The 25,195-nt window shown below is 36.9% G+C and overlaps 1 protein-coding gene and 1 long non-coding RNA gene across 6 annotated transcripts; one reads left to right on the forward strand and one right to left on the reverse strand.

Annotated features, from left to right (window-relative positions):
• The first annotated feature begins 8,468 nt into the window (after nt 1–8,468).
• Nucleotides 8,469–21,228, forward strand: ANP32E (acidic nuclear phosphoprotein 32 family member E). Of its 3 annotated transcripts, none has more exons than XM_006216925.4 (7): nt 8,469–8,853; nt 11,716–11,865; nt 12,356–12,478; nt 13,239–13,404; nt 14,631–14,815; nt 19,118–19,172; nt 19,840–21,228. In XM_006216925.4, exons 1-7 carry the CDS (start codon nt 8,800–8,802, stop codon nt 19,908–19,910), a joined length of 804 nt encoding a protein of 267 aa, XP_006216987.1. In that variant the 5' UTR covers nt 8,469–8,799; the 3' UTR covers nt 19,911–21,228. The 3 variants fall into 3 exon arrangements, with proteins under 3 accessions (XP_006216987.1, XP_072802815.1, XP_072802814.1); XM_072946714.1 differs by lacking the exon at nt 8,469–8,853 and adding an exon at nt 11,131–11,232; XM_072946713.1 differs by lacking the exon at nt 8,469–8,853 and adding an exon at nt 11,331–11,419.
• On the reverse strand, nt 12,652–25,031 carry LOC140688129 (uncharacterized). Of its 3 annotated transcripts, none has more exons than XR_012062892.1 (3): nt 24,889–25,031; nt 24,631–24,739; nt 12,652–12,804 (listed from the first exon to the last, which is right to left on the reverse strand). It is a non-coding gene; the product is annotated as an uncharacterized lncRNA (long non-coding RNA). The 3 variants fall into 3 exon arrangements; XR_012062893.1 differs by having other exon boundaries at nt 24,872–25,031; XR_012062891.1 differs by lacking the exon at nt 24,889–25,031 and having other exon boundaries at nt 24,631–24,865.
• Between the last annotated feature and the right edge of the window lie 164 nt (nt 25,032–25,195).

A 25,195-nucleotide genomic window follows, 5' to 3' on the forward strand; every position in this document is an offset into this window, starting at 1 on the left:
ATTGTTATGTCTGAACTGCCATAGGACTAGGAAGCCGAGGACAAGATAGCGAAATCTTGTAATGATGGGTGGCTTATTACTAGGTTAATCATCCCCCAAATAAGTCTGTTCTCAGATCAGATTGTGACAAGTGATTTGGATTTCTTTGAAACCTTAAAGTGAAGGATCCTGCTGTGCTTTCATTGGCATTTTATTTGCTTCAAAATATCTGTGCATTTTTCTTAAAAGGGCATGAGCCTTGAAGGATAAAGTGACTTTGCCGAGGTCATAGAGAAATAGTACTAGGACAAAGATTCAGGCTCTGACAGATCCATCACTTAAGATATTTTAAAACAAGATCAAAAACCTTTGAAAAAAATAGAAGAAATTTTTGGCCCTGGCTGCTGCTGCCTCAGTTAATTCCCTGTAATAGGTGGGGAGGCATACCTCTGAGGAGGAAATCCAAATATAAAACCAAAATAACCTTATTTTTTTTAAAAGCTTCAAGTCATTTCTAAGGCAACACCTGCAAAAGTGAAATGCAGTTATTAATGAGCTCCTAGATCCTGCATTCTCCCCGTTTTTCTACTATCAAATATGCTTATTATTTCATGTTACACATATTTTATTTAAGAAGCCTTATTGCAGGCTGGTTGCAAATCCATGCACACTGGGAAAAATTGACTTTTTTGCTCCTTTTTTAAAAATTAAAAAGGAAATATTGGAGTTGGCTCCAGAATGGTAGAGAACATCAGATCTTAGCAATGGCTTGTCACTTTTCCTCTTAATTATTATTTTTTAATTTTACAAGTAATACCTGATTAGTTTAGGGAAATAAGAGATATAACAAAGCAAAAAAGAAATAAAAATAACATCACTCAAAATTCTTCCAATTAGAGATAATAACTGTTACCATTCTGATATCTTACAAACTTTTTTCTATGAAGCTGTATCTAAATACATATATTTTGTGTGTAAAAATATTGTATTTTTTACAAAAATAGGGCCAAACTATATATATATAATTGACCTATAACTTTTTTCTTGATACTATTTGTGAACATTCTTCTGTGTCAATAAATATATATCCCTGTCAGCAACTTAAACTGCATAGTGTTATAGAGAAGAAACCTAATGTATTTAACCAGTTCTCTACCTTTGGACTGGTAGATATTTACCTGTGACAAACAATATTTCAATTAGAATTTTTGTTCATGTGTATTTACACACTTGTCCAACTGTTTTCTAGAAGTAGAATTGCAAGAGGGTATATACTTAAAAAAAAATCTCTATCATGAAAAACTTCAGACTCATTCCTTTTGTTAAAGTCAGGTTTATGGAGGTGTAATTTGCATACAGTAACTTTTACCCACTTCGGTGTAGAGTACTGAATTTTGACAAATGTGTACAGTCCTGTAACCACCATCATAATCAAGACATAGAACAGTTCATCACCCCACCCCACATAATTCCTGATCTGTTTCTGCTTCTATAATTTTGTCTTTCCCAGAATGTCTTATGCATTAAATTATACAGCATGTAGTCTTTTGAATCTGGCTTCTTTCATTTACCATTCATTTATGTTGTTGCATATCAGGAATTTGCTACATTTTATTGCTGAGTTTTTCTATTATGTAGTTGTACATGGTTTATCCATTCACCAATTAAAGAACGTGTGGGATGTTTTTAGTTTTCAGCAACCGTGAATAAAACCAGTATAAACATTCAATTCATTTTTATTCTTCTTGAGTAAATACCTAGTGCTGGATTGTGTGATAAGTGTATATTTAACTTTGTGAAAACTGCCAAACTGTTCTTCACAGTGGTTGCACTGTTTCATTCCCACCAGCAATGAATGAGCACTCCAGTTGCTCCAGCACTTGACATTGTCACTTAAAAAAAAAAGTAGCCATTCCAACTGGTGTGTAGTGATATTGCATTTTGGTTTTAATTTGAGGTGTGTACTTTTAAGGGTTTTGCTTTATTTACTGCCATATTGCCTTCTTTAAAGGTTAAAGGCTCCGCCAATAGTTTACACACAAGTTGTCACTCTTCTTTCTTTGGAGAGATAAGCAAAGGACCCCACAACTGGTGTTCCCCAACTAGGTAAAAATTTAGCATTTTTCTCTCCCTGTGACCTTCCAGCTATCACACAGAAATAAAATTTACCTGTATCATGGTTAAATTTCTTTTTTTTTTTCATTGAAGTATAGGCAGTTACAATGTGTCAATTTATGACATAAAGCATAATGTTTTGGTCATATATATATATTCATTTTCATGTTCTTTTTCATTATAGGTTACTACAAGATATTGAATATAGTTCCCTGTGCTATACAGAAGATATTTTTATCTATTTTATATATAGTAGTTTTTGCAAATTTCAAACTCCCAGTTTATCCCCTTCTACCCTCATTCCCGATAACCATGTTTGTTTATTATAAGTCTGTGAGTGTTTTTTGTTGTGTAGATAAATTCATTAGTGTCTTCTCTTTTCTTTTTTCTCTTTTCTTTTTTTAGATCTCACATATGAGTGATATCATATGGTATTTTTCTTTCTCTTTCTGGCTTCCTTCACTTAAAATGATGATCTCCAGTCCCATCCATGTTGCTGCAAATGGCTTATTTTATTCTTTTTTATGGCCAAGTAGTATTCCATTGTATAAATATACTGCAGCTTCTTTATCCAGTCATCTGTTGATGGACATTTAGGTTGTTTCCACGTCTTGGCTATTGTGTATAGTGCTGCTATGAAGATTGGGGTGTGTGTATCTTTTTGAATTAGAGTTCTCTCTGGAAATATGCCTAGGAGTGGGATTGTTGGATCATATGGTAAGTCTATTTTTAGCTTTTTGAGGAATCTCCAAATTGTTTCACAATGGCTGCACCAAACTACATTGCCATAAATTTCTGAATCCTATCTTCACATGTACTTTTAGTATAAAGTGAGAGATATGTTCTTTTGAAGGAAATTTTGGCTTAAAGATGAGTAAAGTCTACATTAGTGAGTATAGCAAGCACATGTTGAAAGTAAACCCATTATTTTATAAGAAATCACAATACTAAAACAATTTATGGTAATGCAAAATACTGCTTGTCAAAATAGCTCAAATAATCAAGCAGGAGAAGACCTCAATTAAACAGACCACGTTGCACCAGACACCCAGCTTCTAATAAGTTTTAATATATTTCAGCATGATTGCATTCAACTCTTTGATTACTAAGACTTTATGTTAGTACTTTGTGGAAGTCATTGGCTTGATTGAACTAAAGTTAGATAGAAATACAAACATAGCCTTGGCAAAAATCTAACTGTATTTAAAAATAAAGAAACAGAGGAACATACTTTTTGAAACACATGTAGAAGAGTATACCAATATTGCCTATAGGCATTGTGCAGTGAAAAAGTTCTGTCTTGTAACTGTAAGTTTGGATTTGGCATCCCAAACTTCTATACAGCAAATATGCCTATATTCTTAGCTTCTACTACAGAGTAAGAAAAGCAGGTATCAGTCTGAAGACAGCTGATTCACTCAATATGTTTTGTTGTGTTTCTAGAAGGTCCACAAGCTGGTTGTTAGCTCCCTCATATTATTTTTAAATTTAATTTTTATTCTTATCAAAGTAGTAATGTACATAATTTTAAAAGTCAAATAGATCAATAAAATTCAAAATAAAGCACTATTCCCCCATATCTGATTCTGTTTACTAAAGACAGTCACTGCAAATTTTAAACTACTTCTAGTCTATAAGCCCAAACTTCCAAAAATATGTTTATACTGCTATTTCTTGATTTTTCAGTTTTAGATATGATTATCTACTAACTTCTAACTATAAAAGATAAGGATTTACCTTTTTTACACAACACTCCCTCCCTAACACATTTTTTAATTCTATCCTCCTGATATAATTATTACATCACAATTTTAGTTAAATCAGCATTCAGCATTTAAGTCATTAATACAGCTGAGCCAAGGAGTATATTATATTTCCTTTCTTGTACGACTTTTAATCTTCCCTTGAACTGATAATGATAATTTTTTTCTTTTTACTTTGGTTTTATAATTGCTTATTCATCTCTAAACTCACTGTTGAAAATGTAATTCCTCTTTCATTGTGTTCAAAGATACAAGGTAATCTGTCATAACACTTTTAAAAGCAATATTCGTCTTGGAGCCCTCCATCCTCCAGTTGTAAATTAGACCGGCTTCTCTCTCCCTGGAAGCTTTTAAGTATCTTTCCTTTGTTCTAAGTCTCCTGTAATTTTATGACAATGTATCTTGGTGTAGGTCTTTTTCATTTCTTAGAAGGATGCTGAGTAGGCTTGTTTGTCTAGAAGTTTATACCCTTCAGCTCTGGGACATTTTCTCATGTGATTTCTTTAATAATTTTGTTTTATATACTTTCTTTCTCTGAAACTCCTGTTAATTGTATGTTCAATCTTCTGGACTGATCTCTAATACTCTTGACTTTTTTCTTCTATTTTCCATCTCTTTGCTTTTTGTTCTACTTTCAGGGAGATTTCCTCAGCTTTATCTTTTACCCTTTCTATTGAATTATTATGTTCTGCATTCATATTTTTAATTTTCATAAGCTCTTCTGAGAATGTTCTTATTGCATTTTCTTTTATTTTCATGAATATATCATCTTTTATGATATTAACTTAGGCTTTCTTTTTTAACTTTTTTTTTTTTTAATGGAGGTACAGGGGATTGAACCCAGGACCTCATGCATGCTAAGCATGTGCTCTACCACGGAGCCATACCCACCCCTTAACTTAGGCTTCATGAAATTGTTTTCTTCTGCTTCCTGCCCTGTCTGTTTCTTCTGGGTTCATTTTTTCCAGTTTGTTTATTTTTTTGCTCTTCTTTTATGTGAAAAAGCTTTTCTAAATATTTGGTGATTCTTACCTATGGATTCACATTTAAGAATGAGGCACTTAAAAGGTGTGTGTAATTATGTATGGAAGCTTGTTGACTGGTAGATTGCACGGTGAGGGGACAGAACAGATATCTGGCCATTTCCTACCAGTTTGTCAGTATCTCTGGACTTCTGTCTTAGACTGGTCAGTTTCTCCAGAGAGGAAACTTCCAACCTTTTACCTGACGTTACATCCAATTATAAGACGAGTGGAGGAGAGGAAGGGGTTGGTTTGTTGGGGAAAGTTCTCACTAAAATACAAAATTTTCATTTTTCTCTCAGTTTTCGTTACATCTAACTTGGCCTTAGTTGTGCCTTCTGCCTCCGAGTTTAGAGTACTTTATTTTGATCTCTGTGGGCCAGCATTGGGAAGAGGATTTAGTTGCTTTTAATATGACCTTTTACTATTTCTTCTGTTTTAGCTCTACCCTCATCCTCATCTTCAAGGGTTCTTAGTGCTTCCAAATTCAGCAGCTTTGTGGAGATCTACAGTGTAAATCGGGCTGTCTGTCAATCTCCTGCAGGCAGTTAGGTTTCAACTTTCTCCTCTGCTAAGACAATTACCTCTAGTCTAATGGGATCTCTGAGGGGGATCCCAATAATAGCACTTGTTCTTTGTTCAAGAGTCCAACAAGTGTAGAAATAAAGCAAAAAGTAAACTTGGAGATCAATATCTCCCCTTTATTACTACTAGAGGCCAGACTGGAGGACGCAGCTTAGTGTGAGAGTCAATGGGTCTGCTGATTGCGCCTCAGAATCAGGCAGCCAGGACTGGGGCAGACCTCAGTGTGGAGGAGCACAGCAGAACGTGTGTTCTGACAAACAGGCTCCCTCTCCCAGGAGCATGGAGGATGGAGCAACATGGAACATGCCACTTAGGGTGGATGAACAAAGGGCTAGGAGAGGCCCCATTAACACTAACGGAGCTCTTTTTGCAAGAAGGAAAACCTCCGAAGTAAGGAAGAAGCAGCCCACTGATTCTCATACTAAGCTACATCCTCCAATCTGGCTCATCACGTTCAGTATTTCCAGCCTACTCTCCCATTCTCTTTACTGTGTTCTGATACAAAAGCCTTACCATTTAACCCCAATAATCATCTCTTCATTGAAACTCTTTGGCTTCCATACATTTTTCCCCCTCAAATTCACCTCCTTAATTCCTATTACTCCTCAATTTTTTGGTAAACCTTGGTAGGCAATTCCTTTCTCTCCCCATAACCATGTTTTGCTCTTCTTTGCCTGATAGTCTCCTTATATACATTCTCTGTGGACATCTTATTTTTTTCTCATGTGCTCAACTATCACTTGTAAATGGATAACTCCCAAATATGAATCTCCTTCCCTGAACTCTCTTTGGGATTCCATTCCAGAGTTCCAGACTTTGCAATGGCCGATGGGATCAGAACACAGGCATTCTTCCCAAGCTGGTAATTCCAGGATTCTTTGTAGCCTTTTTACCCCCTTCTCCTGTTTCTTTAAATTCTTCCTTGAACTGTTCCTCAGTTCATTTTTGTTCAGTTTTATGTCATCCTGGCTTCCTTTGGCCTGCATTAAAACAAACAAACAAACAAACAAACAAATTTGACTAACTCCATATACCCCCTCCTCCAATGTCATTTTATACCCAAAGCTCTCCCCCTTTGTTTTCATCTTCACAAAATTTCATTTTCAGGAAATTCAAGGGAAACATTTGTCAAGGAAAAGACAACCACTATTTTGTTTTCCTTCAAAGTATTTAACTTGCCAAATACCAAATATTTACATTTTTTGTATATATTTTTAAAATTGAAGTACACTCAGTTTACAATGTTGTGTCAATTTCTGGTGTACAGCATAATGCTTCAGTCATACATGAACATACACATATTCATTTTTATATTCTTTTTCACTCTAAGTTACTACAAGATATTGAATATAGTTCCCTGTGCTATAGAGTATAAACTTGTTTATCTATTATATATAGGTATTATTTCATACCCGCAAACCTTGAACTCCCCACTTATCCTTTCCTACTTCTTTCTCCCCTCTGGTAACCATAAGTTTGTTTTCTATGTCTGTAAGTCTGTTTCTATTTTGTAAATAAGTTCATTTGTCTTTTTTTTTTTTTAAGATTCCACATATAAATGTTATCATATGGTATTTTTCTTTCTTTTTCTGGCTTATTTCCCTTAGAATGACAATCTCCAGATCCATCCATGTTGCTGCAAATGGCATTATTTTATTCTTTTTTATGGTTGAGTAGTACTTCATTGTATAAATATACTACAAATTCTTTATCCAGGCATCGACTTACCATATGATCCAGCAATCCCACTCCTGGCGTATATCCAGAGGGATCCTTAATTCAAAATGATACATGAACCCCAATTTTCATAGCAGCACTATTTATAATAGCCAAGACATGGAAACAACCTAAATGTCCATTGACAAATATTTACAATTTAAACATAAGCCTATCTGAGGAGCTGCGTGTGTCTGTATGGTAGGAGGGGCAGTGATGGTGGAGTGTTCAGAAATCCTAAAGTCTCTAACCTGAGAAACTGGAAAAATTGCAAATAAATACTCAGCTCTGGGAAAGGTTGGACTAATTCAGCCAATTCCTTCCCCAAATCATCTGGAATTTCTTTGGTATTTATCCTGAGAAAGGCATAAGTTAATGAAAAGGACAGAATTTAAGCAAGAACTAAGAAAAGCTAGACTCTCAAGACGAAATTTTAAAAAATCATTCTTATCCCACTTTTATATTTCACATTGACAGACTTTTAAACGAGCATTTAAACTACAGATTTCCATGGAAACCAACCAAAGGGATTTTAAAAAGGAGAGGCTTTGCAGTACCATTTCTATGCGCATTGATGTCTGATTTTCATCAGGCCGCACTGTTTTTCCTTCAAGGCTTTAGTGTTTATTGCAGCAACAATTACTTCAGTAACAATTCCTTCAGGGTAGTGTTATTTAAAGGTGCCTAGCTTATCACACTTCACCAAACTGCTTTCAAATCATTCTGTCCTTCATGGTGGATGTTAAAATACCACCGTTATATCTGCTTTGGTTCTGCACCAGAAGCCTCTCTCTAGCAGAACAGTGTCATAAAGGCATGCTTTTTATGTGATGTGCACATTGCTGTGCACCTCGGTTGCAAAGCAGGAGCTATGCCTTAAAACTGTCAAGAGCCATTGGATGCCGTGTGCTGAATTATCTGTCTCACAACTTCGGCATGTAAGAAGGGTGCTGTATGCCTTCTTTTAGCATTTAAAACAGACAAAACAAAAACAAAAACAAAACAAAAACAAACCCAACAGGCTTCAAAACCGTCCGATTGCCTAGGGAAAGCGCGCCAATCACACAAAGAAAAGGAGGGGGGCTATTGGGATTCAAAATCATTTCCCCGGGACGAACACCTTCCTGGACCTATCGGAGTTAACTGCGCGCTTGGTCATAGCCAATAGACACAGCGTTTCTGGATCAGGTCCACCCTGAAAACTGATAGACATTTATGTAGCCCAATAGGATAGTGAGATGCTGAAGAATCAACCAATATGTTCGGGAGGTGGGTGGAGTGTAGGCCAGGGGGTTGGCGGTGCCGTGTCATGGAGGCTCAGTCTCCGAGCAGCCATTGAAGGGGAAGGAACTGCGGGTGTGTGTATGTGTGTGCGTGTGAGTGCGCGCGCGAGTGTGTGGACAAGGAGGTAGGGGCAGCCGAGTTAGAGTCCCAACTCCTTGGACTCCATTTGTTATTCTCTTCTTTCTCCCCCACAACCTATCTGGTGGTGGTGGGCGTTAATATTTGCGTTTCTTTTCATTCATTTCCAAATCTTCTAAAATTTTAGGGTTGGGGGTAGTGGGAAAGGCAGGAAAGGGTAAAGGAGGAGAGTAGCAGCAGAAGAGCAGGAGGAGGACATGGAGATGAAGAAGAGGATTAACCTGGAGTTAAGGGACAGAGCCCCGGAGGAGGTGAGATGACTCAGCCCCCTCCCCTTTCCCACCAGCCCTGAATTCGGAGGATCGGGTTTCTGGGGGTCTGGGTGGGTGTGTGGGGAGGGGTAGTGAATTAACTCCCACCTGGGGTTAGGGCTGGGGGAAAATATTTAATTTTAAGTTTTAAATCATTAAAATCTTTTACTTAAAATGGCGAAGGGTTTAAGTTTCTAGGGGCGTTTTTGTGTGTGTATGGGGGCTTAGCCCCTTTCCCCTCTCTTGCAGTCAGGCATCCCGGCCTCGTGGGGGCGGGAAGCGGGGTGTTGCGGGCCTCTCTGCCGCTTAACTCCCCACGTTCCTGCTCCTTGGGGCCGGCGGCGTGGGCGCGACCCCCCAAGACCCACTCGCGTCTTTTGTAGCCATCGTTGCCTGAGAAGTTAGTCCAACTTTTCTGCGGTGCTGCCAACTCTTCTTTTGGTGGGGAGGGCGCCCCCGGCCTCCAGGCCCCCGGGTGTCCGACGACGTCGCGCCGGGCGCGGGTTGGGGTCGCTCGCGGAATCCGGACGGCCTGCTGCCGGCGGCGCCCACTCCCCCGGGGAAGCGGCGCGCGCCGACCGCCGCCGGGCGGAATCTGGGTCAGCCGCCGGTTCTCCGGTCGCGGGGAAGTTTTAGGACTCGTTGTAGTGACCGGAGGTGGGGAGGGGACATGAGGCGTGTTCCGTTTCGTCCCCCCCACGGTGTGACGAAATTCAGTGTGTCGTGTCGTGGTGGCCGCAACTCCGAATTTGGTCCCTGGAGATGGCTTCACAAAACTCAACAAATGGGTCGTAGAAGTTTTGTGTTCTAAAGATGGGTTCGGCGAAACTAAATGATGCGCTCTCGCTGCTGTCGCCTTAGTTAAAGAGACGGGGTTGGGAGGGGCCACGTGAGGCGGGGTCCTGGTCAACTTTTCGGGGGTCGGGCGGGAGGCGTTTCCGCCTCCTTTTCGAGGGCGCCTCCTCCGCTTCACCCAGCCCTCCCTGCCCCGGGCGGAGGCCCTAGGGGAACGCGGGCTGGGAGGCGACCCCTTTTTCCTTGGGGAGTCCCCGCCTCTCGTGGGGTTTCCCGTCGGTCGGAGCGGCAGGTCTCGAGAGCGGGGCCCAGGGCCAGCGAGGAACCTCGCACTTGTGGTCGCAGAGGAAAACGTCCAGAGTCTTGCTATTTGCGACCTCTGAAATAAAGCCTAGAATCGCAATATGAGAGGTGTAATTTTTTCAGCGGGGGGGAGGTGGTGCTTGTGCATACCAGCATGGAGGATGAGTAGGGTCTGTCCGATGGGCTGTGACGGCGTGAAGAGTGGAAATCCAAGATCTTTATGTACTTCTAAAAAAGTCACTGTTTCCCTGAATTGGTAGGAGGCAGGAAGGAGGAAACAGTCAACTTGCTATCACCCGAGATAACCTGAAGTTTCCTAGGGCCTACTCTTTAGGGGCTTTAGGAAAAAACAAACAAAATCAAACTTAAAAAGCTGCGTCGCAGAAGCACATATTTCGAATGCTCTTTTATGTCTTGGGTTGAAAAAGTGGATCCCCACCCCTCCAGTTTTTAACCTATCCTATCCGTAGTAATTTCCTTGCCAGTTTTGGGGGGGGGGGTGCCGGATGTTGCCTTTTTGCAGCCTCTCCTTCCCCTGTGGTGTAATAACGGTCTCTTGTATTTGTATAGCCCTTTACAGTTTACAAAGCACTTCTCATGTTTATTATTTACTTACCTCCCTCCTACTAGCTTGTAAGGTGGATTGTATTGTTCTAGAATCCAAGTTAGCAAACGGAGTCTTAGGGCAGTGAAGTTACTTACTCAAGTGGAAGAACTGATTTTTTGACACCAAGTCTAGTGGCCCTCTCTCCTCCACTCAGCTAGACTAGGAGTCCGAAGACTTAGAGGGGAGGCACAGCTCTGCCACACAATTTGTGACCCTAGGCAATCATTCTTACCCTCTGAGCCTTGGCTTCCTCATCTCTCAACAGATTATGATGCCCTTTCTGCTTCCTGAAATAATTATGTCAAAGTCATATTACAATAGAGAAGGTGGCATTCCTTGTCGCTAGTTTTTAGCACTCAAAATACCTGATATTTTTGCATTGGGAATGGAGAGCCAGGGTTTCCTGCCTCCTCCTTCAGATTAAGTCCATTTAGGCCCTCATCAGAAAGTTTTGTTCTACAACTGTGACCTAACAGAGGATCCAGCATGCCCCACCCCCCAAGAATGGGGAGTAGTCACAAAAACGCTACTAGCATGGCGGGGAAAAATAACATTTTGTCAAGGATGTATTGTTCTGAGGGTGATATTGTTTGGCCTTCATATCAGAACAAATAACATCTGAAAGCTGGGCTGTCTCAGAAGCTTTCTAACATTTCTTCATGAAGGGTAACAAGGTATTTCTGAGTTATAGTGATACTTATCAACCGAAGATAATGGGGTTTAAACTGAAAAAGTGAATAGAACAATTTCCTTTTTTCTCCGGCCGTTTTAGGGCAGCTCACTTAAATCCTTTCTCAGTAGCCCAGGGATCCTGTCACTGCATAAATGTATACCCTGGTGTTAAGAGTCGTTTTCATGAAGGTCAGAAACAAGTTTCACGTGAGACCTTTTTCGAAGTTTTATTTTTTATGCAATTTTAATTTTTTATTGGTGATTTGAAGCAGGCATTGAACTTCTTAGCCCAGATTTAAATTTGAAGGTTAACTTATGATGACTTGAGACTGTATTTCATTTTTTGGTGTATGTGTGTGTGTGAAAGAAAAGGATCTATGTAAGGGGATTGGTGGTTTTAATATTCATATTTCCAGAATGTCAGGACCCAGGTCTTCTACTAAACAGACTACAAACTAAAGAATCATTCATGTTCTCTCTTATAGGTGACAGAGTTAGTCCTTGATAATTGCCTTTGTGTCAATGGGGAAATTGAGGGCCTGAATGATACCTTTAAAAAACTAGAGTTTCTGAGTATGGCTAATGTGGAACTAAGTTCACTGGCACGGCTGCCCAGCTTAAATAAACTTCGGAAGGTAAGTTGGCATTAGGCATGAAAGCATCATGATTTTGATGCTGGAGTCTATTCTGTACAGTTTTTTGCCAAATGAAATGATCATTCTGCCTTTTAATTAGAAGGTTCTAAGTTTCTAGAGGTAAGAAGAAGGGTTATATAGAATTTTGAAATCAGCTGTAATATTGCTTTTAGAAATTTAAATTTAATAATGAAATTGCTTTATGTCATAAATTTAGATTTAACTTCTACCAAGTGTTTTTCTCTAAAACAAAAAATCCAACTCTTACACAACTGGAACCAAACCTGGGTTGGAAGCCTATTATATATAGGTTTTAATATATTACTTGATGGTTGTACGTGGAAGATTGGAAATTAAAGACTTGTGACAATCTCTTGAGGCCGGAGAGAACGACAATTGCTTTTCTTCTTTAAATTGATATATTTTAAAAATCTTTGATTTTTCCTAAGCCTTCACCATCCTTTGTTTTCTCCCCATGCTGGATATATAGTTGGAACTTAGTGACAATATCATTTCTGGAGGCTTGGAAGTCCTGGCAGAGAAGTGTCCAAATCTTACCTACCTCAATTTGAGTGGAAACAAAATCAAAGATCTCAGTACAGTAGAAGCTCTGGTAAGTGGGAAGGTTTGTCTCTGGACTTGCTTTTTTTGGTTGAATTTTCTGAGATTTGCTTGTCTTATCTTAATGATTTCTATTTCACTCTTCTGAAACTTATGAATTTCTTGTATGTTGTCATCTAGATGATACTGGTTTATTTTCCTTTGGAGTAAAACATTCAGATAAATTTTTATATCAGTCAGAAATTTATTTTATTATCAACTTCAGGAGTGGACTATCTGGTTTTAAAATAAGATTTCCAGTATTTTCTTAAATTCTGTCCCTTTTCCATCCTTTCTTGATTATCTTTTGAGTTATTTCATTATTTGCTCTTTTGTTTCCTGGTATGAGGGAAAGAAAAGGAGATAAAGTGAAACACTGAAAATTGTTGCTCTGATTAAAAAAAAAAAGCTTACGAGGAGGTTGAAATTGTTGAAAAAAAGCTTGACTTTGAATTTAAACTAAACCATGTTATTGTTGTTGCCAATTTAATGAACAAATTCAGTCAACAAAGTATTTTGAGTGCCTTCTATAAGTAAGGCACTAAGCCAGGTGCTAGAGATAAAGCAGCAAACAAAACAAAGTTCCTACTTTCCTGGAGTTTATGTACTGGGCCTCATTAAGAGAATTGGCTGTGCTTGAGGTAATAACCCTTCATTCTAATATTCTAAAAATTCAAAAATCATTCACTTGATATCACTTAGTATATTTTGGTTTATGAATTTAAAAAGTAACATTATATTTTAAATCTTGAATATAATTTTTACTTTTCCAGCAAAATCTTAAAAATTTGAAGAGTCTTGACTTGTTTAACTGTGAGATCACAAACCTGGAAGATTATAGAGAAAGTATTTTTGAACTGCTGCAGCAAATCACATACTTAGATGGATTTGACCAGGAGGATAACGAAGCACCTGATTCAGAAGAAGAAGATGATGAGGGTAATCATTCTTAATGCTTATAAATGTGTTACAATTATAGCCTCCACTCTAGCTAGCAGATTAGATTGGGTGTGGATATTTAGGTGTAGAAAAAAAAATGTTAGTAAGACAAGAAAAATTTAAAAACCCACAGCTCTAGTCCTGTATTCTGTCAGATTTCTAATAGCTTTGGGGACTTTAATGATTATTATAATATCAAGCTCCATGAAATTTTATATCTGTATAAACTTGTGTAACCACCACCCAGTAAAAATGGCAACTTTTAAAATAGTACTTAAAAAAAAAAACCCATTCATCACAGTATTATCCATAAAAGTCACGAAGTAGAAACAACCCTATGTCTAGCAACTGATGAACAAAATGTGCTATATCATATAATGGAATATTATTTAGCCATAAAAAGGAAGTACTGATACATGCTACAGTATGAGTGAACGTTGAAAACTTATTGCTAAGTGAAAGAAGCCAGATGCAAAAAGCCACATATTGTATGACACCATTTATATGAAATGTCCAGAAGAGGCGAATTTATAGAGACAGAAAATAGATTAATGGTTGCCAAGGCTGTGGGAGAAAATAGTAAGTGACTGCTCATGGATATGGGTTTTTTTTGGGGGTGGGGTGCGGGGGAGAGGATGTGATGGAAATGTTCTCTAGAACATTTGTATGTATATTTTTAGATAAATGGACGACTGATAGATCAGATGACAGAATAGCTGTTGTTAGTAATGGGACACTGTTACTATTGGTTGAAAAGTTTTTGTTTTTTTTTTTTTTACTTTTTTTATTGAGTTGTAGTTATTTTACAATGTTTTTTGAAATCCCAGTGTAGAGCACAATTTTTCAGTTATACGTGAACATACACATATTCATTGTCACAGAAAAGTTTTTTGCTTGTAAGAAGAAATTTGGTGGATAAATAATGTTATAAAATGATGGAATGATGGACAGGCAGGTTTTGAAGTGTCCATGAAGTACAACAAACTTTAGTACGTATAATGTTTTATGAAAATGTATACATTAGGAAAATTTCAATATTTAGAAACCATGTTTTTCAAGTAGTAAATGTGGATATTCTAAAAGAAAAATCTTAAAAAAAAAAAGTCACCCTGAGATACTTCCTACCAATTGACTTTAAAGTTTAAGGGGCCAGGGTAAAAAGGATCAGCATACTAGTGAGAAACATTTGCCCAGTCATTTGCTCGTCTTTTAAAATATTTTTAAAGATGGAGATGAAGATGAGGAAGATGAAGAGGAAGATGAAGCTGGTCCACCTGAAGGATATGAGGAAGAAGAGGAAGAAGAAGAGGAGGAAGAAGATGAGGATGAGGATGAAGATGAAGCAGGCTCAGAATTAGGAGAGGGAGAAGAGGAGGTGGGCCTCTCATACTTAATGAAAGAAGAAATTCAGGTGAATAGACCTTCTCACATGCACTGAAAATTAATTATTTAGGCATAGGGTTAAGTAGTACAAAAAGTAAGTTGTGTAGAAATCTGAGAGTTGTTTGTGTATGTCTGCCTGCCTTTTTTCCCACTGCCCCCCCAGTTCATACTATATCCAGATGATCAAATACCTGCTGATTTTACCTCCCAGATATCTTTCAAATCCATTCTGCCCTCAGCAGCATGGTAAGGTGGAAACATTTTACAGATGTTTCTGAGCCTCAGTTTCTGCATTTATAAAACTGAGTTTATACCAACCTCATATAGTTGTTTTAAGGATTTAAAAAAATCATGTATGTAAAGTATCTAGTTGCTGGCACGTTGTAGACCCCCAGGAAAACTCTCTTTTCCCCTAATTATTTCTTATGTTTTTCTAATAGTTTTCTGCGTGGTCTCTCTGAGAACAGTGTCACCACTTAGGTGTGTCCTCCACAGTGCTTGCCTGCGTAGTCTGAATGCAAATGGGGTATCACTAGCCTGCTTGAAACCCTTTGTTTCCCTGTTGTCACCAAGACATGCGAGGCCTTTCATTATCTAGCCTCAGCTTCCTTCTCTAGCTTCATCTCCCTCAATACCCAATTAAATCATCATACAAAGCTGTAATTGCCTATCTCTATATACATTGTTTAATCTATCTGAAATGGCTTTTCTACCCATGCCCCCTGATGAACTTTATTTTCTTTTTTCCTCAGGTAAACATAAATATAGTAAAGCATGTAAAGTGCACTGATTTTATGTACAAGTCCATGAAATTTTATATATGTACATACTCTTGTAACTACCACTCAGATCATGCCTCGTGACTCAACTCTGGAGTTGCCTCATTATTGAAGCTTTCTATAATTTTCTATAATTTTCCATAGACAATCACTCTTTCCTCTGTTACCTTTGAACCTTGATTAGGTGTCTGTTGCTTATAGACACTTTTGTAAAAACTTGTTTATTTGGCCACTTTGTACTAGAAAGCTCCTTCAGGGGAGGTCCGTTCATCTTGGTATCTCAGTATGTAGTACACTGACTAGGACATAGTAGGTTCATGGGAAATGTCAATTGACTTGAACAAATGATCTTTAGCCCCTGCGAGTTTAGATAAGTTATTTTCTCCTAATGTTAAATTATTGAGTTTTGTTTTCATAATTCATAATTTGAAGTAATATTATTAAAAAGGTATCTTATTTGGACTAGAAATTGTTAGTCTTATTTATTCTAATAACTTCTACATTGGTTAGATAGACAGTATCACTGATTAATGATTTTTCTCTGATACTATATTTTTATTTTTTATTGAAGTATAGTCAGTTTATAATATTAATTTTTGGTATACAGCATGGTGATTCAGATATATATATATATTATATATATATATATATAATATATATATAATATATATATTCCTTTTCATAGTCTTTTTCATTATTGGCTATTACAAGGCATAGTTCCCTGTGCTATACAGTAGGACCTTGTTGTTTATCTATTTTATGTGTAGCAGTTATATGATACCATTTAAAATATGAAACTAGTATAGGAAAAAATGGGACTTATGGGAGGGTATATCAAGTGGTAGAGTGCATGCTTAGCATGCATGATGTCCTGGGTTTAATCCCCAGTACCCTCTCTAAAAATAAATAAACCTAATTACCTTCCCCACTCCCATCAAAATAAAATTATACAAAATTTTAAAAAATTTAAAAAAAATGAGACAAACTTGTTTGGGGGCCTTAGTGAGTTGGGAGCTTTATAATAACGAAGAACAGAACTTTTAAGTATTTTAAGTATTCATGGAGAAAGGCAACCTATTCATTTTACATCGGCATACAACTTGAATATTTTCCTCAAAGTTTTAATTAGTAAAATAATAGACTTGTTATTTTGCAGTTGACTTTTTATTTTCTTTGCCAATAATTCCTCTTTAAGTCTAAATAGTATTAAGTAATTTAAAAATGACTTTGCGCTAACTGCAAATGTTTATGTTTCAAATTTAATCATTTCATTGAATATTGGGAAATATTAACTAAAATTGACGTGGTCAAGTATAGAGCAAACATCTCTGAGTTATTGCATACAACATTAAGTCAGTGTGGTACCCAGTAACAGGGACCAGAAGTTTTCAATCGTGATGAGATAATTTGGATAGTTTTAAAAATTAAATCTTATTTTTAGCAGCTAAGAGCCAGAGAAGCTTCAGAGACTATATAAGATTCAAAAAAGAAATTAGAAGGAAATAGAAATGATATTTGATTAGCTGTTTTGAGTCTTATCTCTTTCAATTGCTCTTCAGAGGTAAGGAGTTAATATTTATAAAGAAGGACTTTATGTATTTGTAGTATATTTCATTAAAAATGGGGATGGAGGCTTTAGAAGAATTGGGAATTTTGGTGTCCTTGTATTATTCATAGTACAAATGGGGAAACATTTTATTTCCCACTGATTAGGAAAAGACCGTAGTCTTTACAGAGCACGTCTCTTGGTGATCCAACAGATGATATTAAAAAAAAAAGGCATAAAACCATGAGTCAATTAATCATGTTTTGTTTAAAAACAAAATCCAGAGAAGTAATTTGCTTTTGAGACTTGGGCTTTTCTAAATTATCATGGAATAAGTGTGATTAGTATTTTGAGTGGTTTAAAAAAAAACAGTAAATATTTAAATATCCTCATCATTCCTTGCAGCTTTGAGATGTTTAAAATGTCCTTTTCTTTCTCATTCTTTTCCTCTCCCTCTCTCCTTTACCCCCTTTCTCTTCCTTTCTTTCCTTTCCTTTAGTGTGAGCCTGCACGTTCTCCTGACTTTTACTATAATTCCTTAGTTTATTTGCTGCCACATCTATTGTTTGTACTGCTTATAGCTTGGGTGTTCTGGTCTAAAATGCTTTAGTGTTTGAATTGACTGTATGAGAGTAATTTCTAATATAATACGCAATTTAGTGTTCAAGCTAAATGCTGGAAAAATAGGTTCTGTACTGTATTTCTAGACACAGGGCTGTAGATACTGTGAAAAGGGTGGGTTATCAGAGTTTTTCCTAACTACCCAGAGGTTCTTGACATTTGCCAATTAAACTGGTTTTAAGGAGCAGTAAACTTTTGTGGGATTGGAGGGAAGACCCTAGATGGGTTCCATTTTTTTCAAACGTAGAAGAACTCAACCGTTTGGAATACAACTAAGCACACGACAGTGTGTAAAAGGTCTCTGGATAGCTGAAGTATAAGGAACAAAAGACATTTTCTTTGTAGGAGAGTGTTCAGCTGTTATTCTAAACCAATTTTCTCTTTTATATTCTGTTCTCTGGTAAGCTTGTTGATCTATTTTCTGAATCCATAGCAGATTAAAATTGGAATAATAACTGACAGTAAAAGAGAAGGCATAAAAACTAGGAAAAGATACAGTAGAGGCCAAGGTCATTTTAAAAATGAGAAAAGCACCTTACATATATTGGTAGGCTTTGAGGGAATTGGCATGTACTAATTAGTGTAGTGTTCATGATCAAAATGGGGATTATGAGAACTCAAGAAAGAGGTTTTGCTAGGTTATAATGGTAGAAGTGTGCAGTGCACTTTAGAGATTTTATCCCAATTGGCTAAAGAAGAAAAATGGTTATGATGTTTCAAGGCTATGTTTAAATCTTAGCTGTCTAGAACAACTCATTCCACAAGAGTTGTAGATCAAGTTTTATTGTGGTTTTTACTGACATTTGCTGTTTTGATGTGTAGATTTTTTGATGTAGAAGGAACTTAGAGATCCTTCTAGATGAATACTTTCTTTCATTGATTGGAAAAAGTCCAGAGAGATTGACTTATTCAACCCATATAACTGTGTAGGGGCTAAGATTCAGGTAATTTCTTCCTTAATCTATAAAACAGAAGACTGTCTTTGAAACAGTCAAATGTACTCTGTTCATTAGCCACTGGGAACATTTGTTTATTTAAATTAAAATAAAACAAAATTAAAATTCAGTTCCTCATTTGCACTGGTCACATTTCAAATGCTCAGTAGCCACGTGTGGCTAGTGGTTACTGCATTGGACAGCACAGATGCAAAACATTTTCATCGTTGCAGAAAGTTCTTTTGAACATTGCTGGTCTCAGATATAATTTATTTTCATAAAGTAACTAAATTTAGTTGGGTTTTTAAAAAAGACCTATATAAGTTAGGCAGAGGTTGTCAGAACACAGAATGACCATAATTTTTTGCTCTTGTTAGAATGTATTATCAAATAGTGAAAAGTCCAAGTCATAGCTTATCTATTCTCAAACTGAATATTTGAATTTCAAGGATGAAGAAGATGATGATGACTATGTTGAAGAGGGAGAAGAAGAAGAAGAGGAGGGTGAGTTACATGCCCCATTTAAAAATCCTAAAGTTAAAGTTAAAGTTATTATTCATGGATTTTAAAGAATGAGTCTATAATTCAAATCATTACTGACCACTTTGATTTTTGTAACATATCATAGAATGCCTTGAGGGTATAAAACCTTTTTTAAGGAGGAATTTTCTTGGGCATTCATTAATTCCATTTAAATGGAAAAAACAGCTTATAACATTTATTTTCAAAATAGGAATGAAGAGAGAATGAAACTATGAGCTCAATTTATTATTTTTTTAGGGCCCTTCATTTTGCAGAGGGTGAAACCTTATTTATAAGAGAAGAACAGTTGAAATTCAGATAATGTCTTTTTTAGATTTTTCTCTCTGGTTCTCTTTACCTAAGTCTTTCAAAATAAATTTAAAAATTCACTAATAATTCCATTAATGTCATGCCGTTTCCTGATCTGTACTTCATGATTTGGCCACAAGGGTGCATAGCAAGCTGTCATTTTACATGGATTTCTAAATCTATTGAGGCTGTTTCAATACTGAAATTGAAAGTAATGCAGAGAGGAGACTTAACTATAATTTTCTTATGCCATGAACTTATCACTAGATACATTCAACACTTTGTGGCTTAACAAATATTCACTTGTTAAATACTGTATAGTTTTCCCTTTCTCTTTCAGAAGAAGAAGGTCTTCGAGGAGAAAAGAGGAAACGAGATGCTGAAGATGATGGAGAGGAAGAAGATGACTAGATCATTCTAAGACCAGATTCTCTAATGTTCCTGGGTGTGCAATAGAGTGATCACATCTTTGTTTCCTCATGTATGATAGCTATCCCTACAGAAGATAACGTGTAACTTTTTATAGGAAAAGTGTGGTTTTACTATTTTTGCCTTATCATTCCAAATAAGATTAACTAGTATGTTAATGATCATATTGTATGTAGAGAAAAATTTTCATTGACCCCATTGTGAAATTCCCTAGCAATTTATTTAGAATCTTAATTTTTCTAATTGAAGCTCACTGTATTAGTCATTTTTAGCATAATTAAAACATGATCGCTTTTACACAGGTGTAGTATGGTGCATTTCATTCATAAGGTTTTAAAGTTATTTATAAATTAACTGAAATCACAGTTGGCTGGAATCTGAAATGAAAATAGTTTCTTGAATGATAAGTTGGTTGGTTGTTTTTTTAGAGGTGACCCAGAGATCTTTAGTTTGAAGGCAATAACTTTTTTTTTTTTTTTTTAGCTGAGAGTATTTGGGTGCTTTTGTCACAAGAGTAGCTTCAGAGGTAGGAGTAGAATAGTGAAGATTCTATTCAACAATGTAGCTCATGGCTTTTGTGGAGGCTTCTGAAACCTTTTAAGCCAGGTGACTAGCAGTTTAGTTTTGAAGGAAAAATTGCTTATACTGAGTTGAGAGACATGCAGGTGAGTCCTTTCTTCTTTAAGCTGAAGATCATGACATGCCAGCAGTTGTCTGTTTTTAAGTGTGCATTCTTCGTTTTCCTCTCAGTGATCCCTTTATGATCACCTCCCTTTCTTGTTTCACCCCCTTCCCTCTTCTCAAAAAAAGAGTTGGGAAACTTTTGGATACCCAGGACAACTTTGTCTTATACCTCAACCGCCTTCTCAGACTTGTCTTCAGTTTTAAACAAGCTAAGTGGAAGAAATGGAGTATTTTCTGAGATATGAATATTATTATCAATACAGCTTTATGCAACAGACTCTGCTTACTGTAAATCTTTCTTGGTTGACAAGATGTACAGACTGTATTAGTAGGATGAAGCAAGAAAAGCAGAGGAGGCTCTTGAAAGCAGCATTAGTATTCCTCAAAAGTCAGAACAATTGCCTGTTCATAATTAATTCAAGTCAGATTAGCTTCCCAAATGATTTAGATACCACTCTGGGAGTATTTCTAATTTTTCTGAGTAGAACCTTCAATTATTCTTTATAGTTTTAAAGCATTACCAGATAATAGCATTTAATTGGAATATACGGGACAGTTGAAAAATATTTGAAACTGTATCAATATTAAAATTGAGGTTTGTTTTCAAGTGGATGTCTGTCAGAAGTAGGAAAAACATTTGGGATAAGTGAGTGTATATTTCCTTTTATGGCTACTAAATATAATACAATGAATAGACAAGTACCTCTCCCTTTTTTGTTGTGGAGGCTCCATGTTCAAGGCAATTGCTTTTTTAATCTTGGCCATCTAAAATTTTCCCCTTTGTTTTGAATATTTGTAAGTTTTTAAAAAGTTAGTATCAACAAATGAATTGATGTTACACTTCTATACTGGGACACATTTAAATTACTGAGTATAGTACTGCTTTTTTAGTTTAAAATGTATAGCTTGGGGTTTTAAAGTAAAAATGATGAAATTATTTGTGGATAAACTAAAAGAGCTGCATAAATGACTGAAATAAAACTGTTGGGATAAGTCTAGTGGGGGGATTGGAATTTCCAAAAGGCTAACATTTTACTCCTTTTTTACAATTATAATGCCCTGTTTTAGTCTCTAAGAATTCTCATTGCAATGCCAGATTATCAAATACTTATTTAAAAATTAAATCTATATATTGACTTTCTTATCAATCATCTTACTGTACAATCAGAATTAGAGTTCTTTGGTTTGAAAACAAAACTTAGAGCCTCCAAATAACTTTTTAAGACTTATTTAGCTTTGTGGGTGGTATTTTCATGCAAATAAATAAAGGTGGGGTTTTATATTTTGTAGAAGTTTTTGGTCCTATTTTAATGCTCTTTGTATGGCAGTATGTATATAGTGTGTTAAATTCCTCAAACTCTCCTTAAAAAACTTTGAAGTTAATACTTTTGTGCAACTGTGTTTTGAATAAAGCCATGACAGTGTTAAAAACAAACAAAAAATGCAGTACTCCTAATTATTTTTATTGTTTCTGACTATTCCCTGGTTTTTTTTTTTCTGTGACTGCTGTAACTTAAAGTTTTTGAAACTGAATTGCTTCAAATAAATTGAAGATTTGTTGTTAATGATTAGTTTCACTGTATGACATTCATTTTTGAACACCAGCATTGGGAGCTTTGAAGGTTTTTTTTTTTAAAAACTAAGAATCAGCTTGAAAGTTAACATTCAAACACTTGGATGTGATATGAGGCATTACAATGTAATAGTTAAACTCACTATCTGCCTTGTTAACTTTTTTTCCAAGGAGCTGAAAAAACTGACTTTACTTTTGGAGTTGCAAATTGAGCCAGTACTTTTTGTATTTTGACTTGAAGTAATAACTTACAACCTACAGTTGAAGTAACTATTACCTATATTTAACTAAAGTGATTATAAACCTGTTGTACACCAACAGTTTTCTAAAATGAGTTTATACTCAAAGTCCCCACTTATACTGTATAATATTTATTTTCAGAATCCATAGATAATATAATTACAAACAATTCTTGCATGTTTACCTTGAGTACATCAAACCTGAACCACACTTTTTTTTTTCCTGCTCTCATTTTAGTTCTCCTGTGATAAGTGATTTTTAAAATGTTTTGTTCATAGACGACTCTGGAATCTGTAAAGTCAAGGCACAAGTATAATGCCATGCTTTCATGACTTTTACAGTTTAATATTGAAAGTATTTTAATTATTGAACTCTGCTTCCTGAGAGGTGGAAAATATTGAAATGTATTTCAACTGTAGGAATTATTTATTGAAATTAATACGGTATTTTGTGGGGGGGGGTTGATGGCTTTAAAAAATTCAAAGCCTTTTCCCTGTCAGTTAAAGAAAATGGTAGAACACTAAACATTTTGTGATTCAAAAACACTTTAAAGTATTGTTTATTCCTTGTTCTGTATTTTAGAGAGAGGCTTTGGAACATGTGACATTTATTCTTCCCATTGCTGAGAATTCCGCTCTGTTGTTCCTGGTACTGGATGCCATGGTATTCTGCAGCTGTTGCTTAATAATAGCATTCTACTATTGCATTCCTCTTTCATGTACTAATCAGCCTAAGATTTGAGAACCTGGCTTGTGTAATTTGGCCTGAGGCAGCTACTTGTGTTACTACTAGTCTACTGAAGAGCCCTAATTTGACTGAGAACAGGTTATACCACAAAATGGAAATTATAAAATGATTTCCAGGAGAATCTTTCAAAAGGCTTTATATCCTTTATATGCTATATATATATTTATTTATTTATTTATGTATACATATATATATTTAATTATTTTATACAAATCTAGCCACTTTTATGTGTGGTAAGACCCTGAAGCAGGGTTATCCCATAACAGCAACTCTGATTAAGAAAGAATCAGAAGCAAGTATGACTTCAATTTTAAGAATGTTTACAAATAATTTAAATTTTTGTTAAGGCATCATTTCCACCTAGTTACTTATAAAATGGACACATCCACATTACTGGTCAATACTGACACAGGTCACCAGACAGGCACATAACACTGATGAAAACAACTCATTCTTGCCGTTCAAGAAGTGACTTTGACCCTGTAAATAGTTTCTTATTTTCTCTAATTCTATTGAATACTCAGACTGCACCATCTTGCAGCTGGAGGCCATGATCTGTGCCCTCCACTTTAGCTGTAACTCACTCCACAGCCCCAAAATTAACTCACAAAGGCTACCGAGTTCTCCAGTAGGAGGCATTTGCTCCCAGGGTCCTCTTCTCTTGGCACCAATAAGCCAATAATAGTATGCTCGGTGGAGCTCAATGTCATTTATAGACAGCTGCGATTGAGGAATACTGGGGTTGGTAGAAGAATCTGTGTTACGGCAGGAAATGCAGTTGGAATAACTATATTTAAGAACCAGTGACAGCAGCACGAGAGGAAGCTAGGGTTTGCACGGGAAGCAGCACGTACAATCACACTGCAACTAGCAGTACAGGTCCAGAGCCTTCAGCTGTGTGCCCTACCTCAGGTTTCTGAGAATAGACTGAGTTAAGAACAAACTCATTTATGCAGTGTTGAGGATTTTCTTTGTAGGAAACGAGTGAAACCTTCCTAAGTAGGATTCCAAATGAAGTTATCTATATTGGGATATGTGGAGAGAAATTTCCTTTGTTATTGTTTTGATATAGTCGGCATTTTTATCCTTTTGCACTACGGCCTGATTTCCCAATGCCAAGGTTCCTGGCCTGTAGCAGCACGAAGAATTAAAACTCTGGAACTCAGCCTCATTTATCTTGCTTTTACCCCATTCCCTTCTTATTTCAAGGACTCCAGCTTTAAGACAGGTTTCTCCGGAGCCTCATTTCCCGTCACACCCCTCTAGGGCGAACTAACCACATGGTGCAGGTAATCTCCCAGTAACAGTAATTCAGATCCTTGATAGCAGCCGCGAATAAACAGCGGGAGATTTTACTTAAATGCCTAAATCGTTAATAAAAGTAATCTTTTAGAGTCTGTCTTTGAGGTAAGTGATCTGTCGTAGTTCTGTGGGATACGTGCCTCTTTAAATTCTTACCTTAATGTCCCTAATCCTCACTCGCTGAGGTATGAAGTTTACTCTTTCTAAGGGGACTGTTTTTACGACAGGGCGCCCTCCGGCGATTCTGGAGTCTCAAGCATTCGGACTGGGATTTGAGCGTGTTGGGGAGAGAGCAACAAGATTTGACATCATAGAAATGACATTCTAGTTACGGAGAAAAGAATAAAAAGCGCCAACCACTTTAGAATGTACCCCTAATTTGATTTGCGGGACATACAGCAAGTTCTAACAAACCAGATTCTCAGATTCAAGCGCGTAGTCGAAAAGCCAGGAGACTGAAGAAAAGGTCAACACCCGGGACGAGCCGGGGTTACCCGAAAGGCTCCGCAAGGGCGCTTTCCCGGACGCCTCGGATTGGACCAGAAATGCCGCATCCCAGTCACGTGCTCTCGCCCCGCCCTCCCCGCCGCCAGCTTTGCAACGCCCACCGCACGCCCGCACCTTCCAGTCGGCGAGCTGCGCGTGCGCAGCGTGAGGGTGAAGTCGCGCCAGGTGCTCGCGCGCCAACGGTCGGCGGAAAGAGCCCCTCCTCCTCCTCCTG

Source organism: Vicugna pacos, chromosome 21, assembly GCF_048564905.1.
Source record: "Vicugna pacos chromosome 21, VicPac4, whole genome shotgun sequence".
NCBI classification, from domain to species: Eukaryota; Metazoa; Chordata; class Mammalia; order Artiodactyla; family Camelidae; genus Vicugna; species Vicugna pacos.